Source organism: Poecilia formosa, unplaced genomic scaffold (genome assembly GCF_000485575.1).
Source record: "Poecilia formosa unplaced genomic scaffold, Poecilia_formosa-5.1.2 Scaffold124, whole genome shotgun sequence".
In the NCBI taxonomy this organism is placed as follows: domain Eukaryota; kingdom Metazoa; phylum Chordata; class Actinopteri; order Cyprinodontiformes; family Poeciliidae; genus Poecilia; species Poecilia formosa.
The window spans coordinates 174,497-191,130 of NW_006800063.1; the positions used below are offsets into that span (position 1 = coordinate 174,497).

Consider the following 16,634-nt stretch of genomic DNA (forward strand, 5'->3'; position numbering starts at 1 on the left):
CACAGGCTTGAAAACATCTATAGTGTGGTGCATAAAGTGAATTGAGTGACTGAGGTACCTTAACTTTGAAATATTTGCTTGTATTGAATGACTCTGTGCCCATCACTTATCTATATTTGCCTAAATTATGTCCAAATCTGACTGAGTGAATTTGTTTATCTCTGAGTGCAGTGTTTTATTTCAGTGATAGCACTTGAGATTGAATGGGAGGAAAAAAATAATCATTTCTGCTTATAGGAAAACATACATTGACATGTATAAAAGAGGCTAAATTCACATAATATACCTTCATGAAAACATACCAGACTGTACATCTGAAAAACTTAAACATAGGGTTGTTGAGGATTATATGAAAGTCGTTTAACTTCTAACTGTTCAAACTTCTGTGTGGTTGCTAGGCTTCCTTGAGGTTGCCCTGGTAACAGTGGGGCTGCTGGAATCTTCCTGGCCACGCGGGGGAGCTGTCCGGTATGCGTAGAGCTCACCGCCGGTGGAAGAGCTACTCCGTTGCTACGTCACCACATTTCACCGAATGCTTTAAAACAGCTTGGAAAAGCCTAGAAGTTCATCCTGAGAAGCTTCCAGAAACAGGTAAGTTAAAAGAAAAAGGGCTTCAACTTCGCTTAGGGTTAGGTTAGGTCAGGTTGCAGAACAGAATAATAAAGATGAGACGGGGGTAGAGAGTTTTACCAGTGAACCTGTTGCGGTTTCTGAATGTATTGATGTGTCGGCTGGCGATAAAGTGGCATCTCTATGTTTAGAGATAAGATGAGGGATGCTGCTCTCCTGCTCACGTCCTGTGTAGTTGTGTTTCTTCTCTTGAGCTTCAGCTGCGCTGCCAGACAAGGACAGGACATCAGATGTGGAGGTATCCATTTGTCCTCTTGATCAGTTTTCACAACAAATTCAGAAAACTCCTCATGTTCCTGTGTTCTGCTGCCTGCTCAGCCTGCAGGGCTATGGTTGATGAGATGGAGTGGGCCATATCCCAGGTAGATCCAAAGAAAATGATCCAGACTGGATCCTTCAGGATCAATCCGGATGGGAGTCAGTCCATCAGAGAGGTAACAGGGTCATTTCAGAGCACTACTGTTGTGATCAGGCGGTGCAACTAAATTATTGCCTTGAAGGATTAAATTAATCAAAAAGTATGTTTGTTTTCTTATCCTATCTAATATTATGTCTCACCAGACCTCTTTTGGGCTCAGCTGGTCCCTTTGTGGTTAGTTTGTGATTCTTTTTTTTGGTTTTGTGATCTTTGGTGCAAACAGATTCCCCTGGCACGCTCAGAGGGAAACCTCCTGGATCTGATGGAGAGTGTGTGTGAGAGGATGGAGGACTACGGAGAGCGCACGGATCCATCCACAAACAGGAAGTCCTACGTCAGGGTCAAGTCTCGGACCGGTGAGGCCATGGACCTCTCAGAGGCTGCGTTGGATTCAAGAGTGACATCCAGCTTAAAATTCGCAGTGAGTAGTTTTCTCTTTAGCCCTCTTGCAAAGTTGAAGAACTTCTACACAAGCTTTTAAACTAATCATGATGTTTATTTACTTTAATTGAATTCCTCTTTCATTAATAAGAAGACAAATCATGTTAAGACATTCGCTAAAGGTTGTGCTCTTATTTTATTACTTTTTTTTCTGAAGTGTGAAACAATTGTCGAACATCATGAAGATGAAATTATCGAATTCTTCGCTCATGAAACGGACAATGTGAAAGACAAACTCTGCAGTAAAAGGACAGGTATGGTCACTATTTGCTTTGCCCCTCTTTGTGAATGTGAGCCACAGTATGTTTGTGTAATTTCAATGTTTTTTTTTTGTTTTTTTTGTTGTGTGCCTTGCAGATCTGTGTGACCACGCCTTAAACATTCCCCATGATGAGTTTTGATATTCTCTCGTCAGAGCTGCGATCTCTGACACAAACCAAATCTTCTGGTGCTGTAAAGTCTCATGACATTGCCTCAAGATGTAAACAAATCTTTTTATATAGGATCACAGAGAATTTAGGAGCACTTACCGTCTAATTATGCTGTGTTGTTCTTGGTTACCGATCCAGTTACTGTACGTTATATATTTGTGTCTTTCATTTCCATCAAACACTCATTAAACTCAAACTGTGAACAATAGGAATTAATGTTTAGTGTCATGTTGGAAATTTAAACGGACACTTAAAGTTCATTTATCTGTCCAGATTTATAGCATTAATTTGAGGCTTTCCTGATTTGTTTTTCTTTAATTAGTCTATTAAGTCAATCTAAAAATTGACATAAAGATTTAAAAATTTACAAATTTGATTTAAGTGAAGTTAGGTTTTCCATTGCAAGTATTTCTTGAGAAATCCTTATGTTTTGAAAAGTACCTCCCCAACAACTGCACAGTCTGATTGTAACAACTACCACAATTCAATTACATGGTGCACAGACTGCATTTACCCTGTTTTACAGAAGGATTTACGAATCCACCAACATATACCTACATTTTATGCTCATGTTTAGCAAATTTCTATTAATTTTGATGTGGTAGTTTTTGTACAACCTGGATTACAAATGGCTAGCATTAGAAGAAAACCATGTCAGTAAGCCAGACAGTTTCTTCAATCCCAAGAGGCAAAGTATCTCCATGTTTCAGTTTCAGCTTTTTCACTATAAAAACTAATAAACACATTATTTAAAAAAGAAAAAAACAACATTTTCATCAAGACTGTTGAGTCCGTTTACATCTGAGTGTGAACATTTGTGTTAAGATTTCTGGCTCCGAGTTACCTTATGGAATATTAATTCACCTACATTTTTGCTTAAATAAAGCAAAAAGGTGTTAAGTAGTTTGGGTAATTGTAGCCACAAAAAAATCTAGAAAGTGGCTTTTTACTTTTTTATTTCCGTTTACATACATTACATATTGTCTTGTCATTTTTTGATTAGGACATAAAAACATGTAATATTTATAGGATTAATTTAAGTATGGTTATGTGAATATCTAAGTTTAGTTTCTCTGTCAGCATAATTACACCAAACCCTCGTTACATCAATAGAGTGATCTGTGTTATGACGCTATGCTGATGCTGAATGAACAAAAATTATGTTCTGGCTTTTATTTAAAAAACAAAAAACAGTTTCACAAGTGACTTGAAATTTCCACATTTGTATGAATTTCAGGATCTGTTTTCTCTTCAAATATATTTCTGACCAACATGAGTTCAGTCTTTATTTCTAGACTCGATACATAAATAATCTGAATTGTGTCATAAACATCTCATTGTCCACACTGAAATCTAAGCAAATGTTCTATTTTCTGTTTTTATCACTCAGCAATCAACTATAAAACCTCTGAAATGACTAACAGTATCGATAAAATAAAGATATTGTACAGTGACTTGCAAAAATATCCTCACTGCAAAAATATCCTCACTCCTTGAATTATTTACGGCTAAAATGTTATGCATAACTGTGTGTGTAAAACATGGAAATTGGAAGGAAATTGATGCTTGGTATTGCAGCTCTAGTTTAAACTTTAGGATTGTTGTAAACCTCTTCTCTACCCTCAAGCATTTTGCTTTTTTGAATTGTGTTTGATTTTTGAATGTTGACCAAAAAGTTAAATTATGTTCTCACCTGACCAGCGCACCTTCTTCGTCGTGTCTGCTGTCTAAACACGACGACTTCTTGTGACTTTCTTTAAAAAATAAAGGATGGCTCCTTGCCATTCTTCCAAAAAAGATAGGATTTACAGTATGCAAATCCTATCTTTTCACTTCATACCATAAATCCTATCTTTTTTGGATAGGACCTTTCCTGAAGCTCAGGATGTTGTTTTATAACCTATTCCTACTTTAAATCTCTCCACAACTTACTCCCGGATCTGTCTGAAGTGTTCATTGGCCGTCATGATGCTCATTGTTCATTAATGTTCTTTAAGAAACCTCTGAACAACTGGATCCTACTGAGATTAAATTACATGCTTGTTCACTAATAAAGTGACTTCTGGTGGCAATTTTATGGATTTTATTTAGGGATATCAGAGTATGTGTGGGTACATAAAACGTATTTGTCATGCACTTGACATGCAGACACATGCCAAATTTGTTTTTATTTGTAAAACAACTTAAAATCATATGTCTTTATCCTCCCATTTCTCAGTTTTGCTTAGTTTTGGGGTTTAGTAGATAGTCCCAATAAAACACACTGAGGTTGTTGGTTGTAATGTTGCCAAATATGAAAAAGTTTAAGGGGTCAGAATACGCTTGCAAGGCACTGTTTGTTAAATATCTTGTTAGTCTAACTCAACACATCACTGACCTCTTGATCTACCTCCACCGGACTCTCTTCATTAGAACCACAAATGTTTACGTTGTCCTCTTCTTCACTTTCTTCCAATTGGATTTCATCTTTTTCTTCACTGGAGCATCTTGGCCCCTGTTCGACAGCATCATACTCCTCTTTCACCTCACCAGGGAGTGTTGTTTCTTCAATCCCTAAAGTAACAGTGTCTTCAGACACGTGGCTGCTGCAGGACATAGTGTCTTCTTCAGCATGTCCCTCTGGGTCTTTGTCATCCTGGTCCGCCTGACCCGTCTCAGTGCTGTGCTTTAAAACTGCCTGCAGCTCATCAGAGAAGTTCTTCTCGGACTTTGTGTCTGCCACCACATCTAGACAACTCGGATCCCACTGTTCACTAACTTCCTCCTCTTCGCTCTCGGAGTCAGGTGCTGTGTGCTTCCTGATGCGACTTACCACATCCAACAGGGACTTAGGATACTGAGATGCTCTCTTTTGTGCAGAAGATGGAGAGAACTTTGGAGAAACGTCTTCCTCTTGGGAAAGAAAAGTTTTCAACTGGCTGGATTCTTCGCAGGAATCCAGATAAAAAGAATTAGAGGGATGTCCCACAATGTCTGGAGTAGCAGTGATGTCAAAGCTTAGAGGACACCCAGTTATTTCAGTTTTGGAGAGAGGAGTATTGTCTCCGTCAGGCTCTTGTGGAGAAGTTGAAATATCAGAGGTTAGGAGCTTGTTTAAGACCTCACCAGATGATGGATAGGTATCATCAGGGCATTCATCTTGTGAGATTTGCAAGTTGTTTAGTTGAGTTTGAGTGAATTCATCTCTCTCATTGCTTGTTTCTTTCAAGGCACTTGCAGTCAGATCTGGATTTAGAGTCCCATCTTTTTCTGTCTTGCACAAAACATTGTCCTCGAAATTATACTTTGGTAGGAAGCCATAATCTTCTGATTTACAAGTTCTTGGATTTTCTTCATTGTCTTCACCTGTTCGAACTGTAGGATCAGAGAAATTACTGTCGTCTAGTTGGAGATCCTGGTCCTTGTTTGCATAAGTGGCACCTTCAGTTTGGGCTGAAATGTTGAGACCTTCATATTTTGCTTCAGCTCTAGATGAATCATTCTCAGCTGTTTGCTCCTTCTCAGTGACACAAAAAGTGTTGTCACATTGGTGATTGTGTAGATGTGGCAAGACTTCTTTCATTTCTGTGACCAAGGACCTGTTTTCAGCAGAATCTGACATCTCTTCCCCACCTTGCTTAGGCTCGGCACCACTCTCCACATCCGCTTCTAGCAATACTTCCAGAGGAGGAGGGCTTGGGAGTTGCTCTTCACTGAGAGTGGAGCTTAAAGGAGAATTGGGTGATTCAGGGAAAAGAGGAGGTGAGGCATCAGAGTGAGGACTTGGGTCTGCACTTTGTGCATCCAGTTCAGAATCAGCACCTTCCTGTATGCTTGAATCTGAAGAAACTGAATAAGTATTACTGAGATCAACGAGGTGCTCTTCATTTTCACTTTCGCCACATGTGAATTCACCCCCTCTTTCTTTGTTCATTTCATTTTTGGTTGAAGTATTGTATGATTCAAGTTGGGACTCAGTGTTATCGTCTTCAGCCATGGTGTTGGCTGGCTGTTGAGATGCTGTAAAATCTTTATCATCTTCACTTGTTAGCAGCTTTCTACTGTCATCTTTGTCCACTAGGAGAACCTCTGCTGTATCCTCTAGAGTTTGCCCTGAATCAGGTGGTTCAGCCTCCTCACTCTGCTCCTCCTTGCACTGATCAATCGTTGGTTCTTCATCTTCGGTTTGCTGTTCATCATCATGCAGAGGTACTCCAAGGATTCTTTCAGCACGCTCCTCCAGAGTTTCCCTTTCAGAAACCAAAGGTGACTGCACACCAGAGGGGGAATTGCCACTCTCTTTGTCTTCCTGTTTCTTCAAAAGTATTGGATCCAGGTCAGCTTCAGGGTCTTCATACCTTTGCAAGGCCTCACTGCTCGGACCAGTTGCAACATCTTGATAAACCTGAGAGTTGGATTCAGATGTTCTGCCTTCATCATGTGCTGTGGAATCTAAATAGTGAACTTGCTCCTTCTTTGGTGAAGGAATCATCTCCACTTTGACAACAACACAGCTGGTGTCTATCACCAGTAGCCCTTTCATATCCTCAGTGTTCTCAGCGATGTCTAGTTTCTTATTTTCAAAGACCGTTGATTGACTTCTTACATCCTCACCTTCATCCTGGTTCAAGATGCTTCCTTTTGTCTCTTTCAAGCTGTTTGTGTTGAAGGTCTCAGCTTCTGCCTTGGTACTGGAACTAGGCTCTCTCCATAAAGGGTATCTGGTCAACACAGGCTCCACAGACTGAGATACAAATCCAGATTTTTCCAGGAAAACATTGTTGTTTGGTAGGTCATCTTTAAGCATAACCTTTTCCTTGCATTCAGGGGTCTTTTTATCTGACTGCTCTGTTAGTGTGTGTGGTCTGAAGTCCACATCATCAGCGATCTTGTTCACTTGGTTGTCAACCTGTCTGTCTTTTGAAAGCTCTTCCATTTCTGTGATTTGGACGCTTGTTTGGGAGGTATAGACTGGTAAAGATGTGGTTTCAGAGGGGCTAGCTATTCTAGACACAAGGCAGAATATTGTCATCCCTCCTGTCTTTTTCTTTAGTCTGAACTTCCTTCCTTCTATGACCTTACAGATTTCTTCCTTCTCCATGTCTGACTTCTGAACTGCTTGTGGTTCTTCATCCAGTATGCCTTCAGGTTTCTGCGCATCAATAGAACCGACTCCCTGTAAAGCATCCCTCTCATGTTTGCTGAACTCTAGTTCCTCCAGTCCAGGGCAGATTTTACTTGCATCTTTCTCGACTTTCCTCTTGGTTTCCAAATCTAAAAGGACATCTGACTTTCTGAGAGTTGGCTGTGACCAGTCGGCTTGCTTCTTCCCAACCAGCCGCCTGCCAAAATCACAATGGTGCATCACAGGTGGACTTTTGTGTGGCCTGTTGTAGGGAGGAGGTCCAATGTATCCAGGAGGTTTGTCCAGTACCCTTGATTGGTATTCAGTATTTTCCTCCATGTGGGCTGTGGGACAAAGACGTCCTGCTTTGTCCCACAGCCCATGCGCTCTGCTACTTCGATTTAGCTGGTTGCACTGTAGCTGAACTTCAGGATGTGTCAAAAGTTTTTCTCTCTCCGACTGGCCTTGGACGGCCTCTCGTAACTCTGCTTCTAGGCGTCTCCTCCTTGGCAGCGAGTGACTGTACCGGGCTGCCCAGGCCTCCAGCTCGCGATAGCTGCTGTCGGTCCTCTTAGCAGAAACATCTCTGTTGTAACGGGAAGGCTGAGTCTGGTCCCACCGCTTTGGCCATGCGTCTCTCAGAAATCCTCTGTTGTAGTCCCTTGCAGCTCCGTGAGGCACCCACTCTCTATCTCTGGGGTTGTGTTGCCGATACTCCCCCAGGTCCTGGTGGCGCTGTTCATGACGGTGTAAAATGAAGGGAAAGTTTGGGGAAGAGTAGTCAGGCGGCTCGGGGTCAGTCCAGTTGGTATATCCCTGTAGAGCTCCTCCTGCTCTCGACCCTGGTACCATCCAGTCACTGCACTCCCTTCCCTGATCCTGCTGCTCTCCATAGCACAGTGTGTTATAGGTCGCCTGCCGTCTCTCATGATAGCTGTGAGTAAAATGGTGGAAGAATTCAAATTAAATTAAACTTGGACAATAAAGAGTTGGAATGTGTTAAATGCATTTTACCTCAAGATTCACCCGGCTGCAAATCATTTATCATTTATCTTTGCTATGCAAAAGAATTCATGCATAATAATTCATATTATATTATTTGTGACTCTTCTCATCTTTTAGTTTAAATGTTAATGTATGAGTTAAATACAACATCCTATTTGCCTCATATTGGTCAGATTAAAATGTTTGGAAATGGATTTTACACAACTGTATTCAGTTTTTCAAAACTGTTCAGTTTAAGTGATTGGATTTTTGGAGCATGTTTGGCAATTAAGTAACAACTATTTTAAGACAATTGTTCTGCTATAGTTTAAAAATAGCACTGATTTTAAGCATCATCTAACTAAAAGTTTTTATTTTCTTTTTTATTTAACTCACTTGTTTGCACAATTTCTTGAAGGAAGAGTCCCAAATCTGGAGTACATCTGCGACTGACCCTGATTGTCCAGCCAAAACTCCATCAGTTGCTGCCAAGCACAGATCTGAAGCATTACAAAAGAAAACATATATTTTAAAGTTCATTTGCTCCAAATGACACAATTTAAAGTAAACAAATACAGTCTGAGAAGTTTAAAGTAAAACATTTTAGATATTGCATCCCAAACGAGCTTTAACACTTACCTTCAGCTGCTGTTTTCAAAAACCTTAACCGGACTGTTCCTGAGGTGAAGCAACGAATAATAAAGTCCAAACAGGACAAAGAGTTTTAGGGGATGGTGGCTCTCTGTCCTCCTCCCACTCTTTAAACACACACACACAGACACACACGCACGCAAACAGCCATACAATTAAGGGCCCATCCTCTGCTCATGGGGCAAATTTTAAATAGTAACATTTTAAGCCTTTTTAAAAATTAACCGTTTCCTCAATTATTTACGCTTAAATTTGCCAAAATCTTTATCTTAAATTAACATTTCAAATATACTCTTAATTGTCTCAATAATTATTTGTCTCCCATGTTTCTGAAACTTTATAATAAAAATTGTATATAAAGAGGCTTTCATTAATTTTTTTATTTGTATTGATCATACACAAAAAAGGTGGTTAAATCAGTAAAATCCTATTGACCTATTGGCATATCCCTTGTGTGCAGTTTTTTCTTTTTTAGTTATCCTATCATCAATAGTTGCTACAGTAATGACGTATTGTAAGAATGAAGCATCAACAAAAACAAGTCATTAGTGTTTTTTGGGACGGTCGCGTGGGACGTGCTGGGCCGGCGAGCAGATAGAGATCTGTTGTTTTGTTATGTGAATTGTAGCTTAGGGAGTGACCGGCTGCAGTCGGGTCGTCTCTCTTTCTTTGAAACTCTCCAGCGTAACAAACAGGCTTTCCTTTCCTGAACAGAAAAGCTGCACATCAGCAGAGTGCAGAGCAGAGGGGATGAAGGGCCGACAGGCGGCTGCAGGGGAGGGACATCTGTTGATGTCTGACAGCACAGTTTGGGAGGAGAGCAACTTTGTGTTGAGATTTTCTAATAACTTATTAAAAGTAATGCTGCTAAGAATGTCAGTGTCTGTTAAAAATGTGTTATTGCACGCATGCATTAATTAGGCGGTTGTTACAAAATGCAAAACAAACTCATGATGAGAACTGAAAAGCTTCTGGATCTGTAAAATTACTTTATGTATTCCAAGAGATAAAGATTAAAGTTACTTTTTATTAAAAAGAACATTTGCAGCAAAGTTTGGTTGAAAATTGTAGAGAAATTAAACATTAAGACTTGAGTTAAAAATCAACAGGTTCCATAAGTTTCAGGTTTAATAATACTTGCAAGCACATGAAAACAATGTTTTCTGTAACAAATCCTTTCTTTAAAGGACAAACTCGGATACGAATAAATTTTTTTGTTGCTTTTACTCTGTTGTAAACAAAAACTGTTTTCTGTCCAGTCTCTTATTAAGCTCTTCCTCCTGTTACTCCTCTGCTCTCTTGGATGCACGGTAAATATTATTATTTTGCTTGTCATCGCGAAGCACAAGCTCCACATCAAATCTGCTCTGCAGGTGCTCCTTGTAGAAACTCTGAGTCCGGTGCTCTCTGCGCATTTTGGATGAGAGATACACCACGGCCCCGTTTTTGCACAAATGAGCCAGCGTCTCCACCAGCAGAGGGTATGTCTCTGGCAGGTAGACGATGTCCGCACAGAGCACCAGATCCCAGTCGGAGGGGAAGGCGAGGTGGTCCTCCCCCCAGCACAGAGGGAGGACAGCGGGAGGGGCAGAAGGCCAGCCGGCAGGGGGAACGTTGGCAGAGACGTTCGCCCGAAGCTGTGGCAGAGCCAGAGGGAGGTCTGTGACGGTCACCTCTGCACCTGGAAGACAACACAGCGTCATGTGACGCAGGTGAAAACTCAAAATCGGATGAGTCTGAAGACATCCAGAAAGTCTCAGAACTTGTCCTGATTGCTGTTTAGGTTGTGAAACATAAGAAATGCTTAAGTTATAACAGACTGATGAGTAATGAAGCAAATAAAAATGAATGTGAAGAGATTTTTCTGCAATATGTTGGACATGAGATTTTAACATAGCAGATCACCAAGGCAAGTTACACTGAAATCAAAGGATAGCTGAAGATTTAATATGAAGTTGATTGTAGTGACCGTGGAGGTGAGATGTGAAACAGATCTGCAGATTTGTTTGTTGATTTTCTTGATCTGTGTCCCTGTTCAGAGCTCGGGACTTTGTTTTCTTTTTGACGAGACGTGAAGAATCTTAGGTTTACCTAAATAAGTCTCTGTGTTTCTAAATTTAAGTTGTAACAGGCCGTTTTACAACATTTTGAGACATGCTGCTTTTTAAACTCTTTGTGAAAGTTTATAAGTAATGCTGGGACATAATACCCTCATCCTGATTTATGCTGTTAGAACCAGTAAAAAGTTCTTCCAGGTTTAACCATAAACTACTGTTTTAATATTGTCTTTTGCGCTACCTTTCGGTTTTTAAACACAGGTGGACTGTACTTTTTATTTGTTCTTACTTTCATTTTTAATAAAATCTCATTTGATGCTTTTTTTTTCAATAATAAAAAAAAAAGATTTATGCATTTTTGTCCCTAAATAGTTTGGTATTCAAAAGCTTTTTTGTTTTATGAGTGTTTGTGTGTCTATTTTGAGGTGCACAATAAAACAAATGAAATTAATCACTGTAGCATCAATGAGTGAAATATCAATGCAAAGCACCGCTGAGGTAAAACATTTTGTATTCCCGTTATATTTCTAAAGCCATTCATTAAAACTCTGCTTGCCAATCATATATTTGCAAAAAGAAAAAAGAAAAGACAGAAGTAGCAAGCAAGCTTCTTAATCACAATTGATACTGTTATTGCAGTATTCAGCAAAAACATTTCATATTTTCCTAAAATCATGCAGCCATCTTTTATTTGCATGAAAGCCGCTTTGTTGGACTTCACTGTAATACACTGCCACCTAGTGGGCAGTCAGTAAAAGTTCTCTAAAGAGATTCAAATCCACTTGGCCTGAGTCATGAATTGACTGAGGAACTCATGAATGAATGACTGCAGTAATACCTTGAGGAATTAATTAATGAATGGAAACGATGAATGCATGAATGAAATATAATGAATGAATGGACTGATGAATAAATAAACGAATATATGCATCGACTCCAGGATGGATTAATTAATAAAATGAATGAGTACATAAAGCACTTTGTCTGAATGAATGAATGAATGAATGAATGAATGAATAAATACACTGATGAATGAATGAATGAATGAATGAATTCTAACCTACCCAGACGAGCAGCCAAAATACCGACCACCCCGGTTCCTGCTCCCAGCTCTATGACGCGCCTTCCTCTGAGCTCCACGGACTGATCCTCAAAGTAGCGGCATAAATGCAGCGCCTGTGGACCCAGTCACGCAGTTACCACACAACTTCTCTAACCCACGCATCGCAGAAAGCTTTGGCTTAGTGACATCCGCTCTTACAGCTTCCCAGACAGGAGCAGCCACGCCGAGGTTGGCCCCGAAAAGCTGCTTTATGCGGAGTTCTTCGCCCATCAGGATGTACACAGTCTCCTGTGAATACGTCTCAGTGGACAGGCAGTCATCGTCGACAGGGAACGGGTCGTCTTCATCCTCAGCACAAATCATGATTTATGATTAATAAACTGCGATTTTCGCGATTCAAAAGCTGCCATTTCCACTGTAGAAGACGAAAGTAGAAATCTTCCAGGTCAAATTAACTAGTACGGTTGTTTCCGAGGATCTCTCAAAAATTATTGTTCAAATTGAGAGTTTATTTATATTTTAAGTAAATGTTCAATTCATTACAATTCAATTTGCAAAATAAAAAAATAAAAAGTTAACTCACAAGGAGATGAAGCTTCAAGCATGTATTAGGACAACGCTCAGCTTTTACTTTGAAAGGAATTAAAGACCCTTTTAGTTTCCGGGTAAAAAAGGGACAAAACACCGGTGTTTTGTCAGCATACGTTATCAGATCGCCATACGCATAAACTGACGGCTATATCTGACAGATATAGCTGTGATTACCATATGGTTTTATTTAATCAGCAACATGGCGCCATAACGGCTGAAGTTGGATCGTCATACACTTTGTTATAAGCAGCTGTATGACATCCTGACTTACCAGTTAACCAGTCAGACCATCATCAAGGAATCTGACACAACAGAAGGCTAACGTAAAGTATTACGTTCGACGTTATTACGTAACTGCCTATATTATGTTGCCAACATCTGCCATAAATAGGCAGATGTTGTCCCTTCACATCTGCCTATTTATGGCGTATCGTTTAAAATCAGATTTGCCTTTGACCACGTCATGAACTATGACGTCTTGCCACCAAGCGACACGCAAAGGCCAAAGCCTTTAATACGTCATAGTCACTGGCTTAATGTAACCAACTGTAGTTAGAATTTACTTCATTTCTGTTGGACACCACTCCCAGAAACCGTTAGCAACAATTTGCTGTCTTAGGACAAAAAAACAGCAGAAAAACAGGAGGCAAGTTAGAAAGACAGGATAGCTTTGATAGAAAATTCTGGATGATGGATACTGAAACTTCTCAGTCGGAAACATCAAGCTGCTCTAACATCACACGCTTTGATATTTTCATGGAAAACCAGCAGCTTTCTAGAATCGATTTTGACAATATCAGTGCAGAGCTCAACGCATTGCTCGATAGACTCAGAAGGGCTTATGAATCTGAAGAGAGTTTAGATAGAAGAGTTCACAAAATGACAGCTTCTCTCGAAACTCAGAGACTTGCCCAAAAACTGACTCGCAAGATCTACTTTCATCTAAGGTACCGTGATAAAAACGAGCTGCCTGTTTCTCCTGTTCCTTCTGTCGTTAATCGTCTGCTTCCCTCTGGCAGCAGCTCTGATATGGCGAAAACAGATGAGGATCTGAAAAAGGTAAGCTCTTCAGAAAAACTGTACACAGTTGCGAGGAAAACGACTGAAAAATTTTTCAAGAGACTTTTTCAGAGGATGTTGAAGTCGCCAGACACTTTTGAAAACCAAGAACTAGACACTGCCTTCAAAGAATTACAAAATGAGGTTTCACATATTTCCATCCCTCCAGAGACCCAAAGCATAGCATCTGTCACTGAAGATGACCAGTTAAAACAATCTCCTACAAGCTTGTTCAAGTCCTCCATGGAAGAACAAGATGCCACAAATGCGGCAGAACAACATCCTAGTCCAGTTACTTGTGGTGTGCCAGATACTTTTGAAAACCAAAAGGTGCGCACTCCCTTGGAAGAATTACAAGATGAGGTTTCAAATATTTTCATCACTCCAGAGAACCAAAACTTAGAATCAACTGACATTGAAGAAGGCCAGTTAAAATCATCTCTCCCACAACAGATGAAGTCCTTAATGGAAAATGCGGTAGGACAACATCCTAATCCAGTAACTTTTAATGTGGCAGACATTTTTGAAAACCAAGATGTGTATGCTATCCTCAAAATATTACAAAGTGAGTTTTCAGATACTTCCATCTCTCCAGAGACCCAAAGCTCAGAATCAGCTGTCATTGACAATGACCGGATAAAATCATTTCCTCAGAAAGTGGCTAACTCCTTAATGGAAAATGTGGCAGGACAACATCCTAATCAAGTAATTTGTAATGCGGCAGACACTTTTGAAAACCAAGATGTGTGTGCTGTCCTCAAAAAATTACAAAGTGAGTTTTCAGATACTTCCAACTCTCCTGACAGTCACAGCTCAGAATCAACTTTCATTGACGATGGACAGTTAAACTCATTTCCCCAAAAACTGATTAAGTCCTTCGTGGAAAATATGTCAGGACAAAGTCCTGATCCAGTAACTTGTAGTGTGTCAAACACTTTTGAAAACCAAGGGGTGTGCACTGCATTTAAAGAATTACAAAACGAGATTTCAAATATTTCCATCCCTACAGACACCCAAAGCTCAGAATCAACAGACATTGACGATGGCCAGTTAAAATCATTTCCACAGAAACTGATTAAGTCCTTAATGGAAAATGTGGCAGTACAACATCCTAATCCAGTAACTTATAATGTGCCAGACACTCTTGAAAACCATGATGAATGCACCGCCTTAAACAAATTACAAAGTGAGGTTTCAGATACTGCCATCTCTCCAGAGACACAAAGCTTAGAATCAACTGTCATTCATGATGGAGAGTTAAAATCATTTCCTCAAAAAGTGATTAAGTCCTTAGTGAAAAATGTGCCAGGACAACATCCTAATCCAGTAACTTGTAGTCTGTCAAGCACTTTTGCAAACCATGATGTATGCACTGCATTCAAAAAATTACAAAACCATGTTTCAAATATGTCCATCCCTCTGAAGACCAAAAGGTCAGAATCAATTGACAATGATGATGGGCAGTTAAAATCATTTCCTCAAAAAGTGATTAAGTCCTTAGTGAAAAAGGTGGCAGGACAACAATTTACTCCAGAACCTTGTACTGCCTCTGTACAAGTTCCTTCTCAACCTTGTGCTGCTTTTGCACAAGTTCCTGCTCCAGAATCTTCTGACTTTGAACATGTTTCTTCTGCAGAGAAGTCTACTCCCTTTAAATTCTTTAAGAGGCCTACTATTGGAACCATCCATTCAAAGCTCAGCAGCATTGGCAGAAAACATCATCCCAACATTGGGGATCAGGGAACCAGCAAACAACCACCTTATAATCCTGCTACCAAGAGGGACCTTGATAGTGTGCAGACTGGGCTACTAGGAGTAGACCCTACAGCACGCACTAAAGACAGGACAGGTCAAGACAAGCAAGAGAAAGGAATACAATGTTTTGAGCACGGCATTGCTCAGGGAGAAGATGATTTGACTGACTGTGAGTTCTATTGCAAAACTTGCAAATCCAGTGTTAAACCCTCTGTGCTTAAGGAGTTTGTCACTGAGGTGTCAGACTTGCTTCAATGCCAAACATGTAAACACGAGGTTTACATTATTTCTGCTGTCGTCAATAGACTTTTGGAAAAATACCCCCGTGATTCTGAACGACTGCTGCTGAGGGAACAGTCTGCTGTTCTGAAAAGGCGTCTCTGCATTTACCTGTCAGCTCACTTAGGCATTCAAAAATGCTATGAAATTGATCAGAAACTAAACTCAGATTACTATGCTAAGGTCATAGTTAACAACCTTCTAGGGATCTACGGTTCACCAAGAAATCTGATCAAAGCAGCAGTTATTCCAGACAGCAACTTTTGCGATGACTTTGCAGCGTTTGTTGGATGTGAACTCGTAAAGACGAGAGCATACAAGAAATACGGTTTCCTTAAAAAGATGTTTTCACCTTTCAAAAAAGCCTTCAATTGGACTTATGATCAGTTCGCTCCAGCCACACAGGTGATGTTAGATCTCAGTTGTTGTGGATATGCTTTTCCAAAAGACAGAGATTATTAGGAGGGTAACAAAATAAATCCTCATCTCTGTTTTCATTGACTTTTTGTATTTTGGTAGAGGTTTTTTCCTGTTAAAACAGAGTTTTCCCTCTTATGTGATGTTAGATAAAAAAAACACCTCCCAAAGTAGAAAGACACACATTTTCCTTCGGTTTTGTTCTAAACATAAATTAGCTTAGTTTTTAAAAAGTTGACTTGTGGGTTCTCTCCGGGCTTTTCAGCTCCACAACCTTACTTCAGAACATATGGTTTTTTGTACAGATTAATTGTTAATCTAAACTGTCCTTTATTTTTTTCTCTCGCTCTCCTTTTCTTTTGTAATTGTAAGTCGGATTGTTTTGTTTTATTATTTTTATTTATTTTTTGGTCTGACAAGTAATGACTATCATTACAACTAAATTATTTTTCTATTCTTTTTTCTCTTCCATGCTATTGTTATTAGTACTGTATATCTCTATCACTACTTCTATTATATTATCAGTAATATTTTATTATCATTATCACTACTATTTCAAGGTTCAAAATTATACACACACGCACACATTTATATTTTAAGTTAATACTGTTGAGGAAAAATGATTATTTTTAGTGTTTAATACAGTTAATCTTACGGCATGTGTAAAAGGTATATTGAACATTCTCATTTATTTCTTAATTTTGAACAGGTTTGTGTTAATGATTTAAAAACTAAACTATTGATGGGTAAGTAT

At 39.5% G+C, this 16,634-nt stretch overlaps 4 protein-coding genes across 6 annotated transcripts; 2 read left to right on the top strand and 2 right to left on the bottom strand.

Annotated features, from left to right (window-relative positions):
* The first annotated feature begins 461 nt into the window (after positions 1-461).
* On the top strand, positions 462-2,132 carry cnpy2 (canopy FGF signaling regulator 2). Its single transcript, XM_007561194.2, has 6 exons — positions 462-591; positions 762-868; positions 949-1,064; positions 1,272-1,469; positions 1,647-1,743; positions 1,847-2,132. The coding sequence occupies exons 2-6, from the start codon at positions 769-771 to the stop codon at positions 1,888-1,890; spliced, it is 555 nt and encodes a 184-aa protein (XP_007561256.1). The 5' UTR covers positions 462-591; positions 762-768; the 3' UTR covers positions 1,891-2,132.
* On the bottom strand, positions 1,988-9,534 carry LOC107837237 (uncharacterized). 2 transcript variants are annotated; one of them, XM_016676028.1, is made up of 3 exons: positions 8,648-9,534; positions 8,405-8,508; positions 1,988-7,958 (listed from the first exon to the last, which is right to left on the bottom strand). In XM_016676028.1, the coding sequence occupies exons 2-3, from the start codon at positions 8,485-8,487 to the stop codon at positions 4,277-4,279; spliced, it is 3,765 nt and encodes a 1,254-aa protein (XP_016531514.1). In that variant the 5' UTR covers positions 8,488-8,508; positions 8,648-9,534; the 3' UTR covers positions 1,988-4,276. The 2 variants fall into 2 exon arrangements, with proteins under 2 accessions (XP_016531514.1, XP_016531513.1); XM_016676027.1 differs by having other exon boundaries at positions 8,405-9,534.
* Positions 9,535-9,666: 132 nt separating this feature from the next.
* Positions 9,667-12,728, bottom strand: eef1akmt3 (EEF1A lysine methyltransferase 3). Of its 2 annotated transcripts, XM_016676031.1 has the most exons (4): positions 12,642-12,728; positions 11,978-12,067; positions 11,781-11,892; positions 9,667-10,340 (listed from the first exon to the last, which is right to left on the bottom strand). In XM_016676031.1, the coding sequence occupies exons 2-4, from the start codon at positions 12,047-12,049 to the stop codon at positions 9,943-9,945; spliced, it is 582 nt and encodes a 193-aa protein (XP_016531517.1). In that variant the 5' UTR covers positions 12,050-12,067; positions 12,642-12,728; the 3' UTR covers positions 9,667-9,942. The 2 variants fall into 2 exon arrangements, with proteins under 2 accessions (XP_016531517.1, XP_007561257.1); XM_007561195.2 differs by lacking the exon at positions 12,642-12,728 and having other exon boundaries at positions 11,978-12,363.
* Positions 12,729-12,820: 92 nt separating this feature from the next.
* Positions 12,821-16,206, top strand: LOC107837238 (uncharacterized). The gene is made up of 2 exons (XM_016676029.1): positions 12,821-13,317; positions 13,393-16,206. The coding sequence occupies exons 1-2, from the start codon at positions 13,058-13,060 to the stop codon at positions 15,923-15,925; spliced, it is 2,793 nt and encodes a 930-aa protein (XP_016531515.1). The 5' UTR covers positions 12,821-13,057; the 3' UTR covers positions 15,926-16,206.
* Positions 16,207-16,634: the final 428 nt, after the last annotated feature.